Source organism: Scyliorhinus canicula, chromosome 18 (genome assembly GCF_902713615.1).
Source record: "Scyliorhinus canicula chromosome 18, sScyCan1.1, whole genome shotgun sequence".
Taxonomy (NCBI): domain Eukaryota; kingdom Metazoa; phylum Chordata; class Chondrichthyes; order Carcharhiniformes; family Scyliorhinidae; genus Scyliorhinus; species Scyliorhinus canicula.
The window spans coordinates 70,178,010-70,196,209 of NC_052163.1; the positions used below are offsets into that span (position 1 = coordinate 70,178,010).

Sequence of the window (18,200 nt, forward strand, 5' to 3'; positions counted from 1 at the left end):
CACACATCAGCATAACACACACACAGCTACACACACATCAGCATAACACACACACAGCTACACACACATCAGCATAACACACACACAGCTACACACACATCAGCATAACACACACACAGCTACACACACATCAGCATAACACACACACACAGCTACACACACATCAGCATAACACACACACACAGCTACACACACATCAGCATAACACACACATGCAGCTACACACACATCAGCATAACACACACACAGCTACACACACATCAGCATAACACACACACAGCTACACACACATCAGCATAACACACACACAGCTACACACACATCAGCATAACACACACACACAGCTACACACACATCAGCATAACACACACACGCAGCTACACACACATCAGCATAACACACACACACAGCTACACACACATCAGCATAACACACACACAGCTACACACACATCAGCATAACACACACACAGCTACACACAAACATCCAACATAACTACCACACACACAGTTATACACATACACATCTACAGGGGCTGGTTTAGCACACTGGGCTAAATCGGTGGCTTTTTAAAAGCAGACCAAGGCAGGCCAGCAGCACGGTTCAATTCCCGTACCAGCATCCCCGAACAGGCGCCGGAATGTGGCGACTAGGGGCTTTTCACAGTAACTTCATTGAAGCCTACTCGTGACAATAAGCGATTTTCATTGCATTTTCATTTCACATAACTAACACACACACATCAACACAACTAACACACACACACAATTACACCCACACACATCCAAATATTGGATAAATACGAGTCCTCATCAAACGTCCTTTCTGCCACCGTAATACTGCCATTGACTAACACAGAGTGTACCAGCAGGCAGGAAGGTGGTTTCAATTGTGTCTACTTCAAATATTGACTGGAAACGCTATAGATCGAGTACTTTAGATGGATCCGTTTTTGTCCAATATGTGCAGGAGGGTTTCCTGACACAGTATGTAGATAGGCCAACAAGAGGCGAGGCCACATTGGGTTTGGTACTGGGTAATGAACCAGGCCAGGTGTTAAGATTTGGAGGTAGGTGAGCACTTTGGTGATAATGACCACAATTCAGTTACGTTTACTTTAGTGATGGAAAGGGATAGGTATACACCGCAGGGCAAGAGTTATATCTGGGGGAAAGGCAATTATGATGCGATGAGGCAAGACTTAGGATGCATAGGATGGGGAAGGAAACTGCAGGGGATGGGCACAATTGAAATGTGGAGCTCGTTCAAGGAACAGCGTGTCCTTGATCAGTATGTTCCTGTCAGGCAGGGAGGAAGTGGTCGAGCGAGGGAACCGAGGTTTACTAAAGAAGTTGAATCACTTGACAAGAGGAAGAAGGAGGCTATGTAAAGATGAGACATGAAGGTTCAGTTAGGGCGCTCGAGAGTTACAAGTTAGCTAGGAAGGATCTAAAGAGAGAGCAAAGAAGAGCCAGGAGGGGACTTGAGAAGTCTTTGGTAGGTAGGATTAAGGATAACCCTAAAGCTTTCTATAGATATGTCAGGAGTAAAAGAATGACTAGGGTAAGAGTAGGGCCAGTCAAGGACAGTAGTGGGAAGTTGTGTGTGGAGTCCGAGGAGATAGGCGAGGTGCTAAATGAGTATTTTTCGTCAGTATTCACGCAGGAAAAAGATAATGTTGTCGAGGAGAATACTGAGATACAGGCTACGAGACTAGAAGGGCTTGAGGTTCATAAGGACGATGTGTTAGCAATTCTGGAAAGTGTGAAAATAGATAAGTCCCCTGGGCCGGATGGGATTTATCCTAGAATTCTCTGGGAAGCTAGGGAGGAGATTGCTGAGCCTTTGGCTTTGATCTTTATGTTGTTATTGTCTACAGGAATAGTGCCAGAGGACTGGAGGATAGCAACTGTTGTCCCCTTGTTCAAGAAGGGGAGTAGAGACAACCCCGGTATCTATAGACCAGTGAGCCTTACTTCTGTTGTGGGCAAAGTCTTGGAAAGGTTTATAAGAGATAGGATTTATAATCATCTAGAAAGGAATAATTTGATTAAGGATAGTCAACACGGTTTTGGGAAGGGTAGGTCGTGCCTCACAAACCTTATTAAGTTCTTTGAGAAGGTGACTAAACAGGTGGACGAGGGTAAAGCAGTCGATGTGGTCTATATGATTTAAGTAAAGCATTTGATAAGGTTCCCCACTGTAGGCTATTGCAGAAAATACGGAGGCATGGGATTAAGGGTGATTTAGCAGTTTAGATCAGAAATTGGCTCGCTGTTAGAAGACAGAGGCCGGTGGTTGATGGGAAATGTTCAGCCTGGAGTTCAGTTACTAGTGGTGTACCACAAGGATCTGTTTTGGGGCCACTGCTGTTTGTCATTTTTATAAATGACCTGGAGGATGGCGTAGAAGGATGGGTGAGTAAATTTGCAGATGACACGAAAGTCGTTGGAGTTGTGGACAGTGCGGAAGGATGTTGCAGGTGACAGAGGGACATAGATAAGCTGCAGAGCTGGGCTGAGAGGTGACAAATGGAGTTCAATGCAAAAAAGTGTGAGGTGGTTCACTTTGGAAGGAGTAACAGGAGGACAGAGTACTGGGCTAATGGTAAGATTCTTGGTAGTGTGGATGAGCAGAGAGATCTCGGTGTCCATGTACATAGATCCCTGAATGCTGCCACCCAGGTTGATAGGGTTGCTAATAAGGCGTACGGTGTGTTAGCTTTTATTGGTAGAGGGATTGAGTTTCGGAGCCATGAGATCATGTTGCAGCTGTACAAAACCCTGGTGCGGCCGCATTTGGAGGATTGCGTGCAGTTCTGGTCGCCACATTATCGGAAGGATGTGGAAGCATTTGAAAGGGTGCAGAGGAGATTTACCAGGATGCTGCCTGGTATGGAGGGAAGATCTTATGAGGAAAGGCTGAGGGACATGAGGCTGATTTTGTTAGAGAGAAGAAGGTTAAGAGGTGACTTAATTGAGGCATACAAGATGATCAGATAGGGTGGACAGTGAGAGCCTTTTTACTCAGATGGTGATGGCTAGCACGAGGGGGCATAGCTTTAAATTGAGGGGAGATAAATGTCAGAGGTTCTTTACTCAGAGAGTAGTAAGGGCGTGGAATAACCTGCCTGCAACAGTAGTGGGCTCGCCAACATTAAGGGCATTCAAATGGTCATTGGATAAACATATGGATAATAAGGGAATAGTGTAGATGGGCTTGAGAGTGGTTTCACAGGTCGGCGCAACATCGAGGGCCGAAGGGCCTGTACTGCGCTGTAATGTTCTGTGTTCTATGTTAACACACACACATCAACACAACTAACACATACAGAGCTACACACACACACACATCAATATAACTAACACACACACACAGTTACACACACATCAACATAACGAACAGACACACAGTTACACACACACATCATCACAACTAACACATGCAGTTACACACACATCAACACAACTAATGCACACACAGAGTTGCACACACATCAACACAACTAACACACACATACACAGTCACACACACACAATTACCACACACAGATGCATTTACACAACCAACAAGCTCACATACACACACGCACGCACATCAATGCAACCAACACACCCACACACACACACAGTTACAAACATATCAACACAACCAACACACACAAAAGTCACACACACACACGACACGCAACAACGCAGAATTGCCAAGCAAAAACTCATAGCTAAGTTCCACACGCATGAGTGCGGCCCCAACAGGGATCTTGGATTCATGTCGCATTACATCCACCCCACACCATCTGGCCTGGACTTGCAAAATCCCACCAACTGTTCTGGCTTACGACAATTCACACCTCTTTAACCTGTGATTATCCCTCTCCCTGGATCTGTAATGATTTGATTACCTGCAAATGCTCGCATTCCAAGCATTGTCCAGCATCTCTGACTTTGTCTATATAAATGTTTCTGGAACATACCTCGCCATTCACCTGAGGAAGGAGCTGCTCTCCGAAAGCTCGTGTTTGAAACAAACCTGTTGGACTTTAACCTGGTGTTGTAAGACTTCTTACTGTGCACACACAACCAGCACACACAAAACTCACACACACACACAACCAACACATCCACACACGCACACACATCTTTTGTCACCGTCTGAGTTAATGTCTTTCTCTAATCCTCTGCAGGATGTTGGATTTCTTGAGATCCCAGCTGAGCTTGCTGCTCTGTTACAGCTTGCTGAAGGTAAGTGAGAATGCTGCCTACACTATTTATAAACCTTCTTTCATCAGTGATTGGATGGGCCATTTATTTATGTGCGAGATGCCTCTTGGGTTCACTGTGAGGATTCTATGTCGTGCAGTTTCAACTCGATTTCTAAGGCATGAAACTGATCACACTTCATCTCATAGTGATACTGAATTGGCAAAGATGGCTGTTTCCGTATATATTAAAGTCGCTTTGGTGCCTTAGGTATATTTGATTTGATTTTATTGTCACATGTACCGAAAGACAGTGAAAAATATTTATCTGAGGCCAAGGGAACGTACACAGTACAAACATAGTAGACAATAAGAATAATCAACAAAGCACATTGACAAATGGTACATCAACAAACAGTGATTGGTTACAGTGGAACAAGGGGCCAAACAAAGCAAATACATGAGCAAGAGCATCATCGGGCGTCGTGAATAGTGTTCTTACAGGGAACAAATCAATCCGAGGGAGAGTCATTGAGGAGTCTTGTAACTGTGGTTGGGGGGGGGGGCTGTTCCTACATGTGGGTGTGCGGGTCTTCATACTTCTGTACCTTCTGCTTGATGGAAGGGTCTGGAAGACGGCAATGCCTGGGAGGGAGGGATCTCTGATAATGCTGTCTGACTTCCTGAGGCAACTGGAGGTGTATACAGAATCAATGTGTGGGTGGCAAGCTTGTACGATGCATTGGTCTGAGTTCATCACACTCTGCAGTTTCTTGCGATCTTGGGCCGAGCAGAAGGGGCCAAGCTGTGATGCAGCCAGATAGGATGCTCTCTATGGCGCATCTGTATAAGTTTGTGAGAGTCGATGCAGACATGCCAAATTTCTTTAGCTTCCGTAGGAAGTAGAGACGTTGTTGCGCTTCCTTGACTGTTGCATTAATATGAGTGGGCCAGGACAGACTGTTGGTGATGGTGACCCCCAGGAGCTTAAAGCTATCGACCATCTCCACTTTGGAGCCATTGATGCAGAGGATTGGCTGACTGGCAGAAGGCAGAGAATGGGGATTGTTATGGGCCAGGGTTCAGAGAACCCCAAAGTGTATCATGGAGTTCACCTGACCCACAACTTTTAATAGATTGTGGTATGGGGAGCACACGGCCCACTCTACAGGTGTGGTACAGCAGAAATGGAAAAGCATTTTTTAAAGCAAAACAATGTTTATTCTATGAACTCAAGTTAACCTTTCTAAAACATACAGTGAACATCTTAGCAACCATCAATTCAAATACAAACCCCAAAGAATACAACACTAAGTAATCCTTTAAGCTTTCCTTTTAACATCCATACAACTTAAAAACACCTTTTACCAGAAGCACATCAGGTTAAAGTCACTACTGAAAACATTTATAATTTTGCCAAATGATCAAGAGATAGTCTTTTGATGGCAGAGAGAACAGCTGTACACTTGCCTGGTCTGGCTTCAGCTCCAACACTGAAAACGAAACGAAAACACACCCTGCAGCAAACAGCCTAAAATGTAAGTAAAAAGCTGACAGACAGTCCAGCTCCACCCACTCTCTGACATCACTGCAGTATAAACAGCCATTTCTTAAAGGTACTCTCACTACAGATATTTATATACACACCCATTTATAAACACCCATTTCTTAAAGGTACTCTCACATGACAGGATAAAGGGGTCTTTTTCAGGATAGCGGCCAGTGACATGACACCTTCCCCCCCCAAGAAAAAAAACCCACCAACTTCAACATGGTTTCAGTTTTCACCTTTTCACTATCTTTTAAGAAATGCACACAGTAAATATACCTTTTTGTTTAAAAAAAAACAACACACGGAAACAGGTACAATAATATAGTCCATTTCTGTTCTTCTTCCTCCAACTGAAATTCGTCTCGATTGACAGTCTCTTTGAACAAGAAGGTCTCTGCACAAACCATCCATTTCTCTATGCCTCGGCATTTCTCTTTAAAGTCAGATACTTTAGTTCAATCTGATCACAGAATCCCTTGTAATTAGCCAACACAGGAGCATTGGTTATCACAGCTGTCAGGCAGTGAAATGCTTGTTGAATCTCCGCTGTCCATTGAAATTTTTGACGTTTCTTTAGCAAGTCCATCAGTGGAGCAATCACGCTACAAACCTTTTTCACAAATGTTCGATCAAATCCAGTCATGCCAAGAAATCGCATAATTTCCCTTCGCCTTGAGGGTATTGGAAACTCCTCAATAGCTGTTGGTTTCACATTCCGTGTGACCATTCGACCCTGTCCAATTGTATGGCCAAGGAAAGTGACTTGGGCTTTAACCAACACTACCTTCATCCCCTCCAGCTTACCACTAACCATAATATATCGACCTTCCACATCCGAAACTATTCTGCCCACCTCAAATATCACCCGCGTATTATTCAAGATCGCAACCCCCTCTGGTCTTTGTGTCCAGCCCCGAGTAAAACATAAGAACATAAGAACTAGGAGCAGGAGTAGGCCATCTGGCCCCTCGAGCCTGCTCCGCCATTCAATTAGATCATGGCTGATCTTTTGTGGACTCAGCTCCACTTTCCGGCCCGAACACCATAACCCTTAACCCTTAAAAGATCTGACTGATCCAGCCTTTCCTGAATCTAACCTGGTCCGCTACTCGAAGGTGCATCTCCTGCAACATTACCACGTCCGCCTTCAGTCCCCTTAGGTGCGCGAACACACGTGCCCTCTCAACCGGACCTTTTAACCCTTGAACATTCCAAGCGATCAGCTTAGTTCGGGAGCACAGTGCCCCCCCCCCCCCCCCCCCCCCCACTGATCAGCCGCGCCTCCTCCGCTCCTCCGGGACGGCTTGTCAGCAGAACAACTCCCCCCCCCCCGCAACACCACTCTGAAACCTAACCCATTTAATAAGACCAATATCTACCTGAGCCACTCTTTTTTGTTTTATATATTTGTAGAAACTTTTATGATCTGTTTTAATATTCTTAGCAAGTTTACTCTCATTATCTATCTTACTCTTCTTTATAGCTTTTTTAGTAGCTTTCTGTTGCCCCCTAAAGGTTTCTCAGTCTTCTAGTCTCCCACTAATCTTTGTCACTTTGTATGCTCTTTCCTTCGATTTGATACTCTCCCTTATTTCCTTAAATATCCACGGTCGATTTTCCCTCTTTCTATCGTCCTTCCTTTTTGTTGGTATAAACCTTTGCTGAGCACTATGAAAAATCGCTTGGAAGGTTCTCCACTGTTCCTCAACTGTTTCACCATAAAGACTTTGCTCCCAGTCTACCTTAGCTAGCTCTTCTCTCATCCCATTGTAATCTCCTTTGTTTAAGCACAAAACACTAGTGTTTGATTTTACCTTCTCACCCTCCATCTGTATTTTAAATTTCACCATATTGTGATCGCTCCTTCCATCACGTATTGTCTGGACTCAGGGTCTGACCCCAGCTGAAGATAGGCAGGAGTCATGTCAAGCTTTGTAAATGAAGTAGTCTGTAAATTGAGGTGGTGAATGTTCTGCAGTTGGGGTGATATAAGTTATGTATCTGGGGTGACGTATGTTCTGTATCTGGGGTGACATATGTTCTGTATCTGGAGTGTGTATGTTCTGTATCTGGGGTGTGTATGTTCTGTATCTGGGGTGACGTATGTTCTGTGTCTAGGATGTTGCATGTTCTGTATCTGAGGTGTCGTATGTTCTGTTTGGGTTGTGGAATTTGGGCTGTGAAATGCTTCGTGTTTTGGGTGTGAAATTGCATATAATCATCCAGCATAATTTCTGTATATTTTTTGTGTGGAGGTTGACTCTTCAATGCAGTTGTGAGAGAGTGCTGCACTGTCAGAGGTGCCCATATTCGGGATGAGACGTTAAACCGAGCCCACATCTACCATCTCATGTGGATGTAATATGTCCCATGACATTAATCCAAAGGGGAGTTATCCCAGCTGTTCTATAAAGACCATAAGACCATAAGACATAGGAGCGGAAGTAAGGCCATTCGGCCCATCGAGTCCACTCCACCATTCAATCATGGTTGATTTCAACTCCATTTACCCGCTGTCTCCCCATAGCCCTTAATTCCTCAAGAATCAAGAATTTATCAATTTCTGTCTTAAAGTCACTCAACGTCCCGGCTTCCACCGCCCTCTGTGGCAATGAATTCCACAGACCTACCACTCTCTGGCTGAAGAAATTTCTCCTCATCTCTGTTCTAAAGTGACTCCCTTTTATTCTAAGGCTGTGCGCCCGCGTCCTAGTCTCCCCTGCTAATGGAAACAACTTCCCTATGTCCATCCTATCCAAGCCATTCATTATCTTGTAAGTTTCTATTAGATCTCCCCTCAACCTCCTAAACTCCAATGAATATAATCCCACGATCCTCAGACGTTCATCGTATGTTAGGCTTACCATTCCTGGGATCATCCGTGTGAATCTCCGCTGGACACGCTCCAGTGCCAGTATGTCCTTCCTGAGGTGTGGGGCCCAAAATTGCTCACAGTATTCTAAATGGGGCCTAACTAGTGCTTTATAAAGCCTCAGAAGTACATCCCTGCTTTTATATTCCAAGCCTCTTGAGATAAATGACAACTTTACATTTGCTTTCTTAATTACGGACTCAACCTGCAAGTTTACCTTTAGAGAATACTGGACTAGGACTCCCAAGTCCCTTTGCACTTTAGCATTATGAATTTTGGCACCGTTTAGAAAATAGTCCATGCCTCTATTCTTTTTTCCAAAGTGCAAGACCTCGCACTTGCCCACGTTGAATTTCATCAGCCACTTCTTGGACCATTCTCCTAAACTGTCTAAATCTTTCTGCAGCCTCCCCACCTCCTCAATACTACCTGCCCCTCCACCTATCTTTGTATCACCGGCAAACTTGGCCAGAATGCCCCCAGTCCCGTCATCTAGATCGTTAATATATAAAGAGAACAGCTGTGGCCCCAACACTGAACCCTGCGGGACACCACTTGTCACCGGTTGCCATTCCGAAAAAGAACCTTTTATCCCAACTCTCTGTCTTCTGTGTGACAGCCAATCGTCAATCCATGTTAGTACCTTGCCTCGAATACCATGGGCCCTTATTTTACTCAGCAGTCTCCCGTGAGGCACCTTGTCAAAGGCCTTTTGGAAGTCAAGATAGATAACATCCATTGGCTCTCCTTGGTCTAACCTATTTGGTATCTCTTCAAAGAACTCTAACAGGTTTGTCAGGCACGACCTCCCCTTACTAAATCCATGCTGACTTGTCCTAATCGACCCTGCACTTCCAAGAATTTAGAAATCTCATCTTTAACGATGGATTCTAGAATTTTGCCAACAACCGAGGTTAGGCTAATTGGCCTATAATTTTCCATCTTTTTTCTTGTTCCCTTCTTGAACAGGGGGGTTACAACAGCGATTTTACAATCCTCTGGGACTTTCCCTGATTCCAGTGACTTTTGAAAGATCATAACTAACGCCTCCACTATTTCTTCAGCTATCTCCTTTAGAACTCTAGGATGTAGCCCATCTGGGCCCGGAGATTTATCAATTTTCAGACCTTTTAGTTTCTCTAGCACTTTCTCCTTTGTGATGGCAACCATATTCAACTCTGCCCCCTGACTTTCCTGAATTGTTGGGATATTACTCATGTCTTCTACTGTGAAGACTGACGCAAAGTACTTATTAAGTTCCTCAGCTATTTCCTTGTCTCCCATCACTAGATTACCAGCGTCATTTTGGAGCGGCCCAATGTCTACTTTTGCCTCCCGTTTGTTTTTAATGTATTTAAAGAAACTTTTACTATCATTCCTAATGTTACTGGCTAGCCTACCTTCATATTTGATCCTCTCCTTCCTTATTTCTCTCGTTGTTATCCTCTGTTTGTTTTTGTAGCCTTCCCAATCTTCTGACTTCCCACTACTCTTTGCCACATTATAGGCTCTCTCTTTTACCTTGATGCATTTCCTGACTTCCTTTGTCAGCCATGGCTGCCTAATCCTCCCTCTGATAACCTTTCTTTTCTTTGGGATGAACCTCTGCACTGTGTCCTCAATTACTCCCAGAAACTCCTGCCATTGCTGTTCTACTGTCTTTCCCACTAGGCTCTGCTTCCAGTCGATTTTCGTCAGTTCCTCCCTCATGCGCCTGTAATTACCTTTATTTAACTGTAAAACCTTTACATCTGATTCTACTTTCCTTCTTTCAAATTGCAGACTGAATTCTACCATATTATGATCACTGCTTCCTAAGTGTTCCCTTACTTTAAGATCTTTTATCAATTCTGGCTCATACCTGCCCCATACTTATCCTCAACCAACATCACTGAAACAGTTTAGTTGGAAATTATCACATTTCTGATTGTGGGAGCTTGCATGTTCAAATTGGCTGCCATGTTCCCCACCTTTGAACAGTGCCTACACTTCAAAAATAATTTCCTTGACTGTAAAGCACTTCAACATGTTCTGAGGGCCTGGTCAGTTCCAAATGACTGTATTTATTTGGGGCTGTCTGTTTATGTGAGGTCTTAATGTAGTGGGTATATGTCTCTGTATATAGCCGTACAGTGAGTGCTTTTGTTCTTATTGCACTACCTATACATATCACACCTCCAACAGGCAGTGGTCCATTCAGTTTGACAATCGTTGATTTCACTGATCATTCAGTGGGATACTTCAATCAGTAACACTCACTAACTTCCATTGTTTTTCAGAACAATCGCCTGCCAATGAGAATCAGATTGCTGAAGTGGCCCCACCACAGGTTAAGGCTATCATCAATGTCTCTCTTCCTGCAGATGTCAACAACTTCCCCTTCAGTAAATTCATCAATCAGCACTTTCAGGTAGAGTAAGAAGAACATGGAAAAGAAATAAGGCAATAGGGACTCATCTTGTGAGGTTCAGTTTCAGGACCTTCCACCGTCAGCCATGCTGAATTTATTATTACTACCTACCTTTCGGAAAGTGCCTCCACCTTCCGGCACCTGCAAGGTCTCCCCACTCACTCAGAAATGCCAACCTGTTCTGGCGTTGCTCAGCATTGGCAGTAAGAGTAGCCCATTCAAGGATGGTGAGCGTGGATCAGACAATTAGGAAGCTGCTACCAGTAAAATTGATGAGCCGATCCCACTGACAGCATCTTCAGGCTTGGGACTCCCATTTGGTCCTGAAGCCAGGGTCACATAGTCTGCAGTGAAAGTCAACCTGTCTGCCAGCTCGGTGTTAGAGCAGAGATACTGGAAATGTATAATACTGTTGGCGAGTTGAGGTATGAAAGGGATGGATTATGGTTGGAGAGTTAGATTAGGAAATTGGTATTGATGGGAGATTTACTCCTGACTTTCCCAGCTATGCAAACCTGACCCGGGTTAAGGGTCCTGGAAGTTGGGATTTTCATTCCAGGGGCACAAACTGGATTAGAAGTCGATCCTGTCCCCCTGAAATGAGTGCGCAGGATGTCAGATGTGGAGGCAGGCTGGGCAGAAGCCCTGCTTCAGTGCACTGGCATTGTGTGAATGACTGGGGAAACAAAAAGCATCTCTCCAGCCTTCAACCTTCACCTCACACACTCCCCATGCTCCATCCATGTCATCTCATGCCCCTGTATCCACAACCATCACCCTCATGCCTTACATGTCAATATATGTACCTGTACCGATCCCCATGGTCCCTTATAACGTCCATTCCAATGTATGCCACTCCAAACAGCCCCCCCAAAATCCCTCATACCACCCAAAGCAACATATGCTCTGCACCCAAGCCCACAGACCTTTATAGCTCCTATGCCAACTTAGTGCCACCACATGCCAACACATTCCCCCCATCCATCACTATTTTCCCTTGCCGCCTCCATGCCAACACACCTGGGAGGCGCCCAGGTGCATGCCTTTTGGGCAAGGTGGTATCCTTGCACTGCTAGCTACCACCCAAGGTGCCCAGGTGGCACTGACAGCTGGCAGGGTAACTGTCAGGTTGGCACTGCCAAGGTGCCAAGCTGCCATTTCTACGTGGTGGTGATCAGGTCGGGGGTGCCCTGCATGAGTGTTGGGGGGCCGGGTGACCCTGCCATAGTGGGCTGGGGCTTGGGGGAGGGGTCACTACAGGGGCTTCAGGCACCAGGACACCATTTATCTCTGCTACCCTGAGGACCTCCAGCCAGTGGAGCTCCTCAGTGCACAAACCAGGCTATGCGCAGCCTCGGCCGAATGTTCCCCGCTGAGGCCCCCTATCAAAAGCAAGTGCCGTTTTATAACATTATGTTTCTCAGCGCTGCATGCAGCAGGAAACACACAGCTAAATGCGCTTGCAATGGGATCTTGTTCCCATTTAGTTAAATTCTGCCATTTGTATCTGTGCTGTACCTGTCCTGGAAGTGTTTTATGGGGACGGTGCAGAGGGAGCTTTAGTCTATCTAACCCCGTGCTGTATCTGTCCTGGGTGTGTTTGATAGGGACAGTGTAGAGGGAGCTTTACTCTATCTAACGCTGTGTTGTACCTGTCCTGCGAGTGTTTGATGGCGACAGTACAGAGGAAGCTTTACTCTGTGTCTAACATTGAGCTGTACCTGTCCTGGCAGTGTTTGATGGGCACAGTAGAGGAAGCTTTACTCTGTATCTAACCCAGTGGTGTATTTGCCCTGGGAATGTTTGATGGGGACAGTGTGGATGGAGCTTTATTATGTATCTAACATCATGTTTACCTGTCCTGGGAGTGTTTAATACAACAGTATAGAGGGAGCTTTACTTTGTGCTGGGCAATGTAAATGGACAGATTGCCAGTACCAACATCCTGATGAAGTGGTGAATGAAAAACAATGATTGTTTGGTGATGCCCAGTCTAATAAAGTTTGCTAATCATTGCTGTACAAGGCCAGGATTCACCTTGATTCAGTTACATGTTGTCACATGTTATAAAGTTGGCATTGTGTGCTGTGAGGAGGATACAAAGAGGCTACAGGGTGACAGACTGGTTGAGTGGGCAAATATTTGTCAAATAATGTGGGTAAATGTGAGGTTATCCATTTTGGTGGCAAAAACAGGAAGGCAGATTATTACCTGTATGGCAGCAGTTTAGGAATAGGGAAAGTGCAATTAGGCCTGGGTGTCATGGTGGAACATAAGAACTAGGAGCAGGAGTAGGCCATCTGGTCCCTCGAGCCTGCTCCGCCATTCAATGAGACCATGGCTGATCTTTTGTGGACTCAGCTCCACTCTCCGGCCTGAACACCATAACCCTTAATCCCTTTATTCTTCAAAAAAACTATCTATCCTTATCTTAAAAACATTTAATGAAGGAGCCTCAACTGCATTTCTGGGCAAGGAATCCCATAGATTCACAACCCTTTGGGTGAATAAATTCCTCAGTCCTAAATCTACTTCCCCTTATTTTGAGGCTATGCCCCTAGTTCTGCTTTCACCCACCAGTGGAAACAACCTGCCCGCATCGATCCTATCTATTCCCTTCATAATTTTATATGTTTCTATAAGATCCCCCCCCCCCCATCCTTCTAAATTCCAACGAGTACAGTCCCAGTCTACTCAACCTCTCCTTGTAATCCAACCCCTTCAGCTCTGGGATTAACCTAGTGAATCTCCTCTGCACACCCTCCAGCGCCAGTACGTCCTTTCTCAGGTAAGGAGACCAAAACTGAACACAATACTCCAGGTGTAGCCTCACTAACACCTTATACAATTGCAGCATAACCTCCTTGGTCTTAAACTCCAGCAACCAAACAGTTGCTGAATGTTGGCATGCAGGTACTGCAGGCAGTGAGGAAAGCTAATGGCATCCTGGCCTTCATAGCGAGAGGATTTGAGTATAGGGGTAGGGTTGTCTTGCTGCAGTTATACAGAGCCTTGGTGAGACCACACCTTGAGTATTGGGTGCAGTTTTGGTCTCCTAGTTTGAGGAAGGACATTCTTGCTATTGAGGGTTTCCAGCGAAGGTTCACTGGACTAATTCCCGGGTTGGCAGGACTGACATATGAAGAAAGACTGGATCGACTGGGCTTGTACTCACTGGAGATGAGAAGAATGAGAGGGGATCTTATAGAAACATATTAAATCCTGATGGGACTGGACAGGCTAGATGCGGGAAGAATGTTCCCGATGTTGGGGATGTCCAGAACTAGGGATCACAGCCTAAGAATAAGGGGGAAGCCATTCAGAACTGAGATGAGGAAGAACTTCTTCTCTCAGAAAGTTGTGAACTTGTGGAATTCTCTACCACAGAAAGCTATTGGGGCCAGTTCATTGGATATATTCAAGAGGGATCTTGAAGTTCCCTTTGCGGCTAAAGGGATCAAGGGGAATGGAGAGAAAGTAGGAGTGGGATTCTGAAATTTCATGATCAGCTATGATATAGGGGCTGGTTTAGCACAGTGGGCTAAACAGCTGGCTTGTAATGCAGGACAAGGCAGCAGTGCAGGTTCAATTCCCATACCGTCCTCCCTGAACAGGCGCCGGAATGTGGCGACTAGGGGCTTTTCACAGTAGCTTCATTGAAGCCTACTTGTGACAATGAGCGATTATTATTATTATCATGATCATATTGAATGGTGGTGCAACATTGAAGGCTGAATAGCCTACTACACCTATTTTCTATGTTTCTATGTTCACTAGTCCAGAGGTGTATCCACAGAAAAGGGGTGAAGAGTGTTGAGGACAGCATGGAGAGATGGAAAAATGGAAACTGGATGGTCTTGAATAGCAGTGTAGCTTAGTTGATTATGTTATTGAACTGATATCCAGATACCTGAGTTGATAATCTGGAGACATAGGGCTGGATTCTCCGAGTTTCAGGCTATGTCCGGAAGATGTGTCTAGTTTTACAATGAATATATCGGCGAGGCCCCAGCACCGTCTCTCCGACCGGTGAGGGCCTAGCAGCTGCGCCGCGTAAAACACACGGCCTTCACGAAATAAACAGCCAGAGTATTGACGGGTCCATGGCCACGCATGCGCATGGTGCCAACCTGCAGCTGTTGCGCCGTGCAACATGGCTCCGGCCACTCGCGGACCAGACCTGTCAGATTGTGCCCCCCTGGACACCCCCTTGCCACCATCCACCAGGCCCCCCCAGCACTTGCTGAAGCCCCCAACCCCCCCCCCCCCCCCCCCACCCCGGCCAGCAGCACGGCTCCCCTCCCCGACTGTTGCGGCGCTGGACACAGCCCGCAGCCGCCATGTCAGGTTCCCGACTGCTTGAGACCACGAAACAACCGCGCGGTCGGGAATTCGGCCCATTGGGGGTGGAGCATCGGAGGAGGGCCTTCAGGTAATATCCTGAGGCTGTTCCGATGGCATGCGGCGTACTCCTCAATGAAGCATTCGACGAAGCATCCGAAAACAGGCGCCGCTACCAATTCGGTCATAAAAAGGGATTCCCCGCCCGATAGCCAATTCCGACATCGGCGTCAGCAAGTGGAGAATCCCGCCCCTGATTTCAAATCCCATCAATTACTATATAATTTGAATTAAATAAACCTGAAGTAAAAAAGCAAGACCTTGAAACCACCAGATTGTTGTAAAACCAATCTGGTTCACTATTGTCTTCCAGAGAAGGAAACCACCGTCCTTACTCAGCCTAGGCCTATATGTGACTCGAGACCCACAACAAATTGGTTGACCCCTAACTTCTAAAGTTCTTCTCTAAAGAGCCATGGTTGGGTGCCCTTTCAGAGGGTCGATGCAGGCTTGATGGGCCGAATGGCCTACTTCTGTCACAGTGGAGAAGGAGGCTTTCTGCACATTTAGACCACTCTCCAAAGCAGATAGGTGGAGAAATGTGAGTAAATGCAGACTGAAATGCAATTCTTCACAGGTTTGCTGTGTACCTCACAAACATGCTGCAGCTTCTGTTTGTTTATTCTTCACATCCGACCAGCAGTCAATAAATGAACAGCAAACCTAGTACCAAGTATTAAATCGAACATTAGGGCGCAGGTCTCTGGCACAGAGTCTGTCCCTGTTGCTCAGACGGGAAGGGAGAAGAGGAACAGAGCACTTGTCATTGGGGACTCCATAGTTAGAGGAACAGACAGGAGGTTCTGTGGGAACGAAAGAGACTCACGGTTGGTATGTTGCCTCCCAGGTGCCAGGGTTCGTGATGTCTCTGATCGTGTTTTTGGGATCCTTAAGGGGGAGGGGGAGCAGCCCCAAGTCGTGGTCCACATAGGTACCAACGACATAGGTAGGAAGAGAGATGGGGATTTGAGACAGAAATTCAGGGAGCTAGGGTGGAAGCTGAGAGCTAGAACAAACAGAGTTGTTATCTCTGGGTTGTTACCCGTGCCACGTGCTAGCGAAATGAGAAATAAGGAGAGAGAGGAGTTGAACACGTGGCTACAGGGATGGTGCAGGAGGGAGGGTTTTGGTTTCCTGGATAATTGGGGCTCATTCTGGGGTAGGTGGGACCTCTACAAACAGGATGGTCTTCACCTGAACCAGAGGGGTACCAATATCCTGGGGGGGAGATTTGCTAGTGCTCTTCGGGGGGGTTTAAACTAATTCAGCAGGGGGACGGGAACCTAAATTGTAGTCCCAGTGTACAGGATGTTGAGAGTAGTGAGGTCAGGGATAGGGTTAAAAGTTCGAAAGAGGGCACCGGCAAGCAGGACGCTGGTTTGAAGTGTGTCTACTTCAACGCCAGGAGCATCCGGAATAAGGTGGGTGAGCTTGCAGCATGGGTTGGTACCTGGGATCTCGATGTTGTGGCGATTTCGGAGACATGGGTAGAGCAGGGACAGGAATGGTTGTTGCAGGTTCCAGGATTTAGATGTTTCTGTAAGAACAGAGAAGATGGTAAAAGAGGGGGGGGTGTGGCATTGTTAATCAAGGAAAGTATTACGGCGGCAGAAAGGACGCTTGAGGACTCGTCTACTGAGGCAGTATGGGCCGAGGTTAGGAACAGTAGAGGAGAGGTCACCCTGTTGGGAGTTGTCTATAGACCTCCGAATAGTCCCAGAGATGTCGAGGAAAGGATTGCAAAGATGATTCTTGACAGGAGCGAGAGTAACAGGGTAGTTGTTATGGGGGACTTTAACTTTCCAAATATTGACTGGAAATACTATAGTTCGAGTACTATAGATGGGTCAGTTTTTGTGCAGTGTGTGCAGGAGGGTTTTCTGACACAGTATGTAGACAGACCAACAAGGGGCGAGGCCACATTGGATTTGGTACTGGGTAATGAACCCGGCCAGGTGTTAGATTTAGATGTAGGTGAGCACTTTGGTGATAGTGATCACAACTCGGTTATGTTTACTTTAGCAATGGGCAGGGATAGGTATATACCGCAAGGCAAGAATTATAGCTGGGGGAAAGGCAATTATGATGCTATTCGGCAAGATTTAGGTGGTATAGGATGGGGAAGGAAACTGCAGGGGATGGGTACAATCGAAATGTGGAGCTTTTTCAAGGAACAGCTACTGCGTGTCCTTGATAAGTATGTACCTGTCAGGCAGGGAGGAAGTTGTCGAGCAAGGGAGCCGTGGTTTACTAAGGAAGTTGAAGCACTTGTCAAGAGGAAGAAGAAGGCTTATGTTAGGATGAGACATGAAGGCTCAGTTAGGGCACTTGAGAGTTACAAGTTAGCCAGGAAGGACCTAAAGGGAGAGTTAAGAAGAGCGAGGAGAGGACACGAAAAGTCGTTGGCGGATAGGATCAAGGAAAACCCTAAGGCTTTCTATAGGTATATCAGGAACAAAAGAATGACTCGAGTAAGATTAGGGCCAATCAAGGATAGTAGTGGAAAGTTGTGTGTGGAATCAGAGGAGATAGGGGAAGCATTCAATGGATATTTTTCGTCAGTGTTTACACTGGAGGAAGACAATGTTGTCGAGGAGAACACTCAGGTTCAGTTGACCAGGCTAGATGGAATTGAGGTTCAAAAGGAGGAGGTGTTAGCAATTTTAGAAAATGTCAAAATAGATAAGTCCCCTGGGCCAGATGGGATTTATCCTAGGATTCTCTGGGAAGCCAGGGAGGAGATTGCAGAGCCTTTGTCCTTGATATT

At 45.9% G+C, this 18,200-nt stretch overlaps 1 protein-coding gene across 1 annotated transcript in view; it reads left to right on the forward strand.

Annotated features, from left to right (window-relative positions):
• Positions 1 to 18,200, forward strand: part of myo15b (myosin XVB) — a 709,406-nt gene that overhangs the window by 337,205 nt on the left and 354,001 nt on the right. Inside the window, exons 25-26 of the mRNA XM_038776546.1 lie at positions 4,184 to 4,241; positions 10,902 to 11,032. Coding sequence (XP_038632474.1) covers positions 4,184 to 4,241; positions 10,902 to 11,032 — 189 coding nt within the window. The remainder of the gene's footprint in view (positions 1 to 4,183; positions 4,242 to 10,901; positions 11,033 to 18,200) is intronic.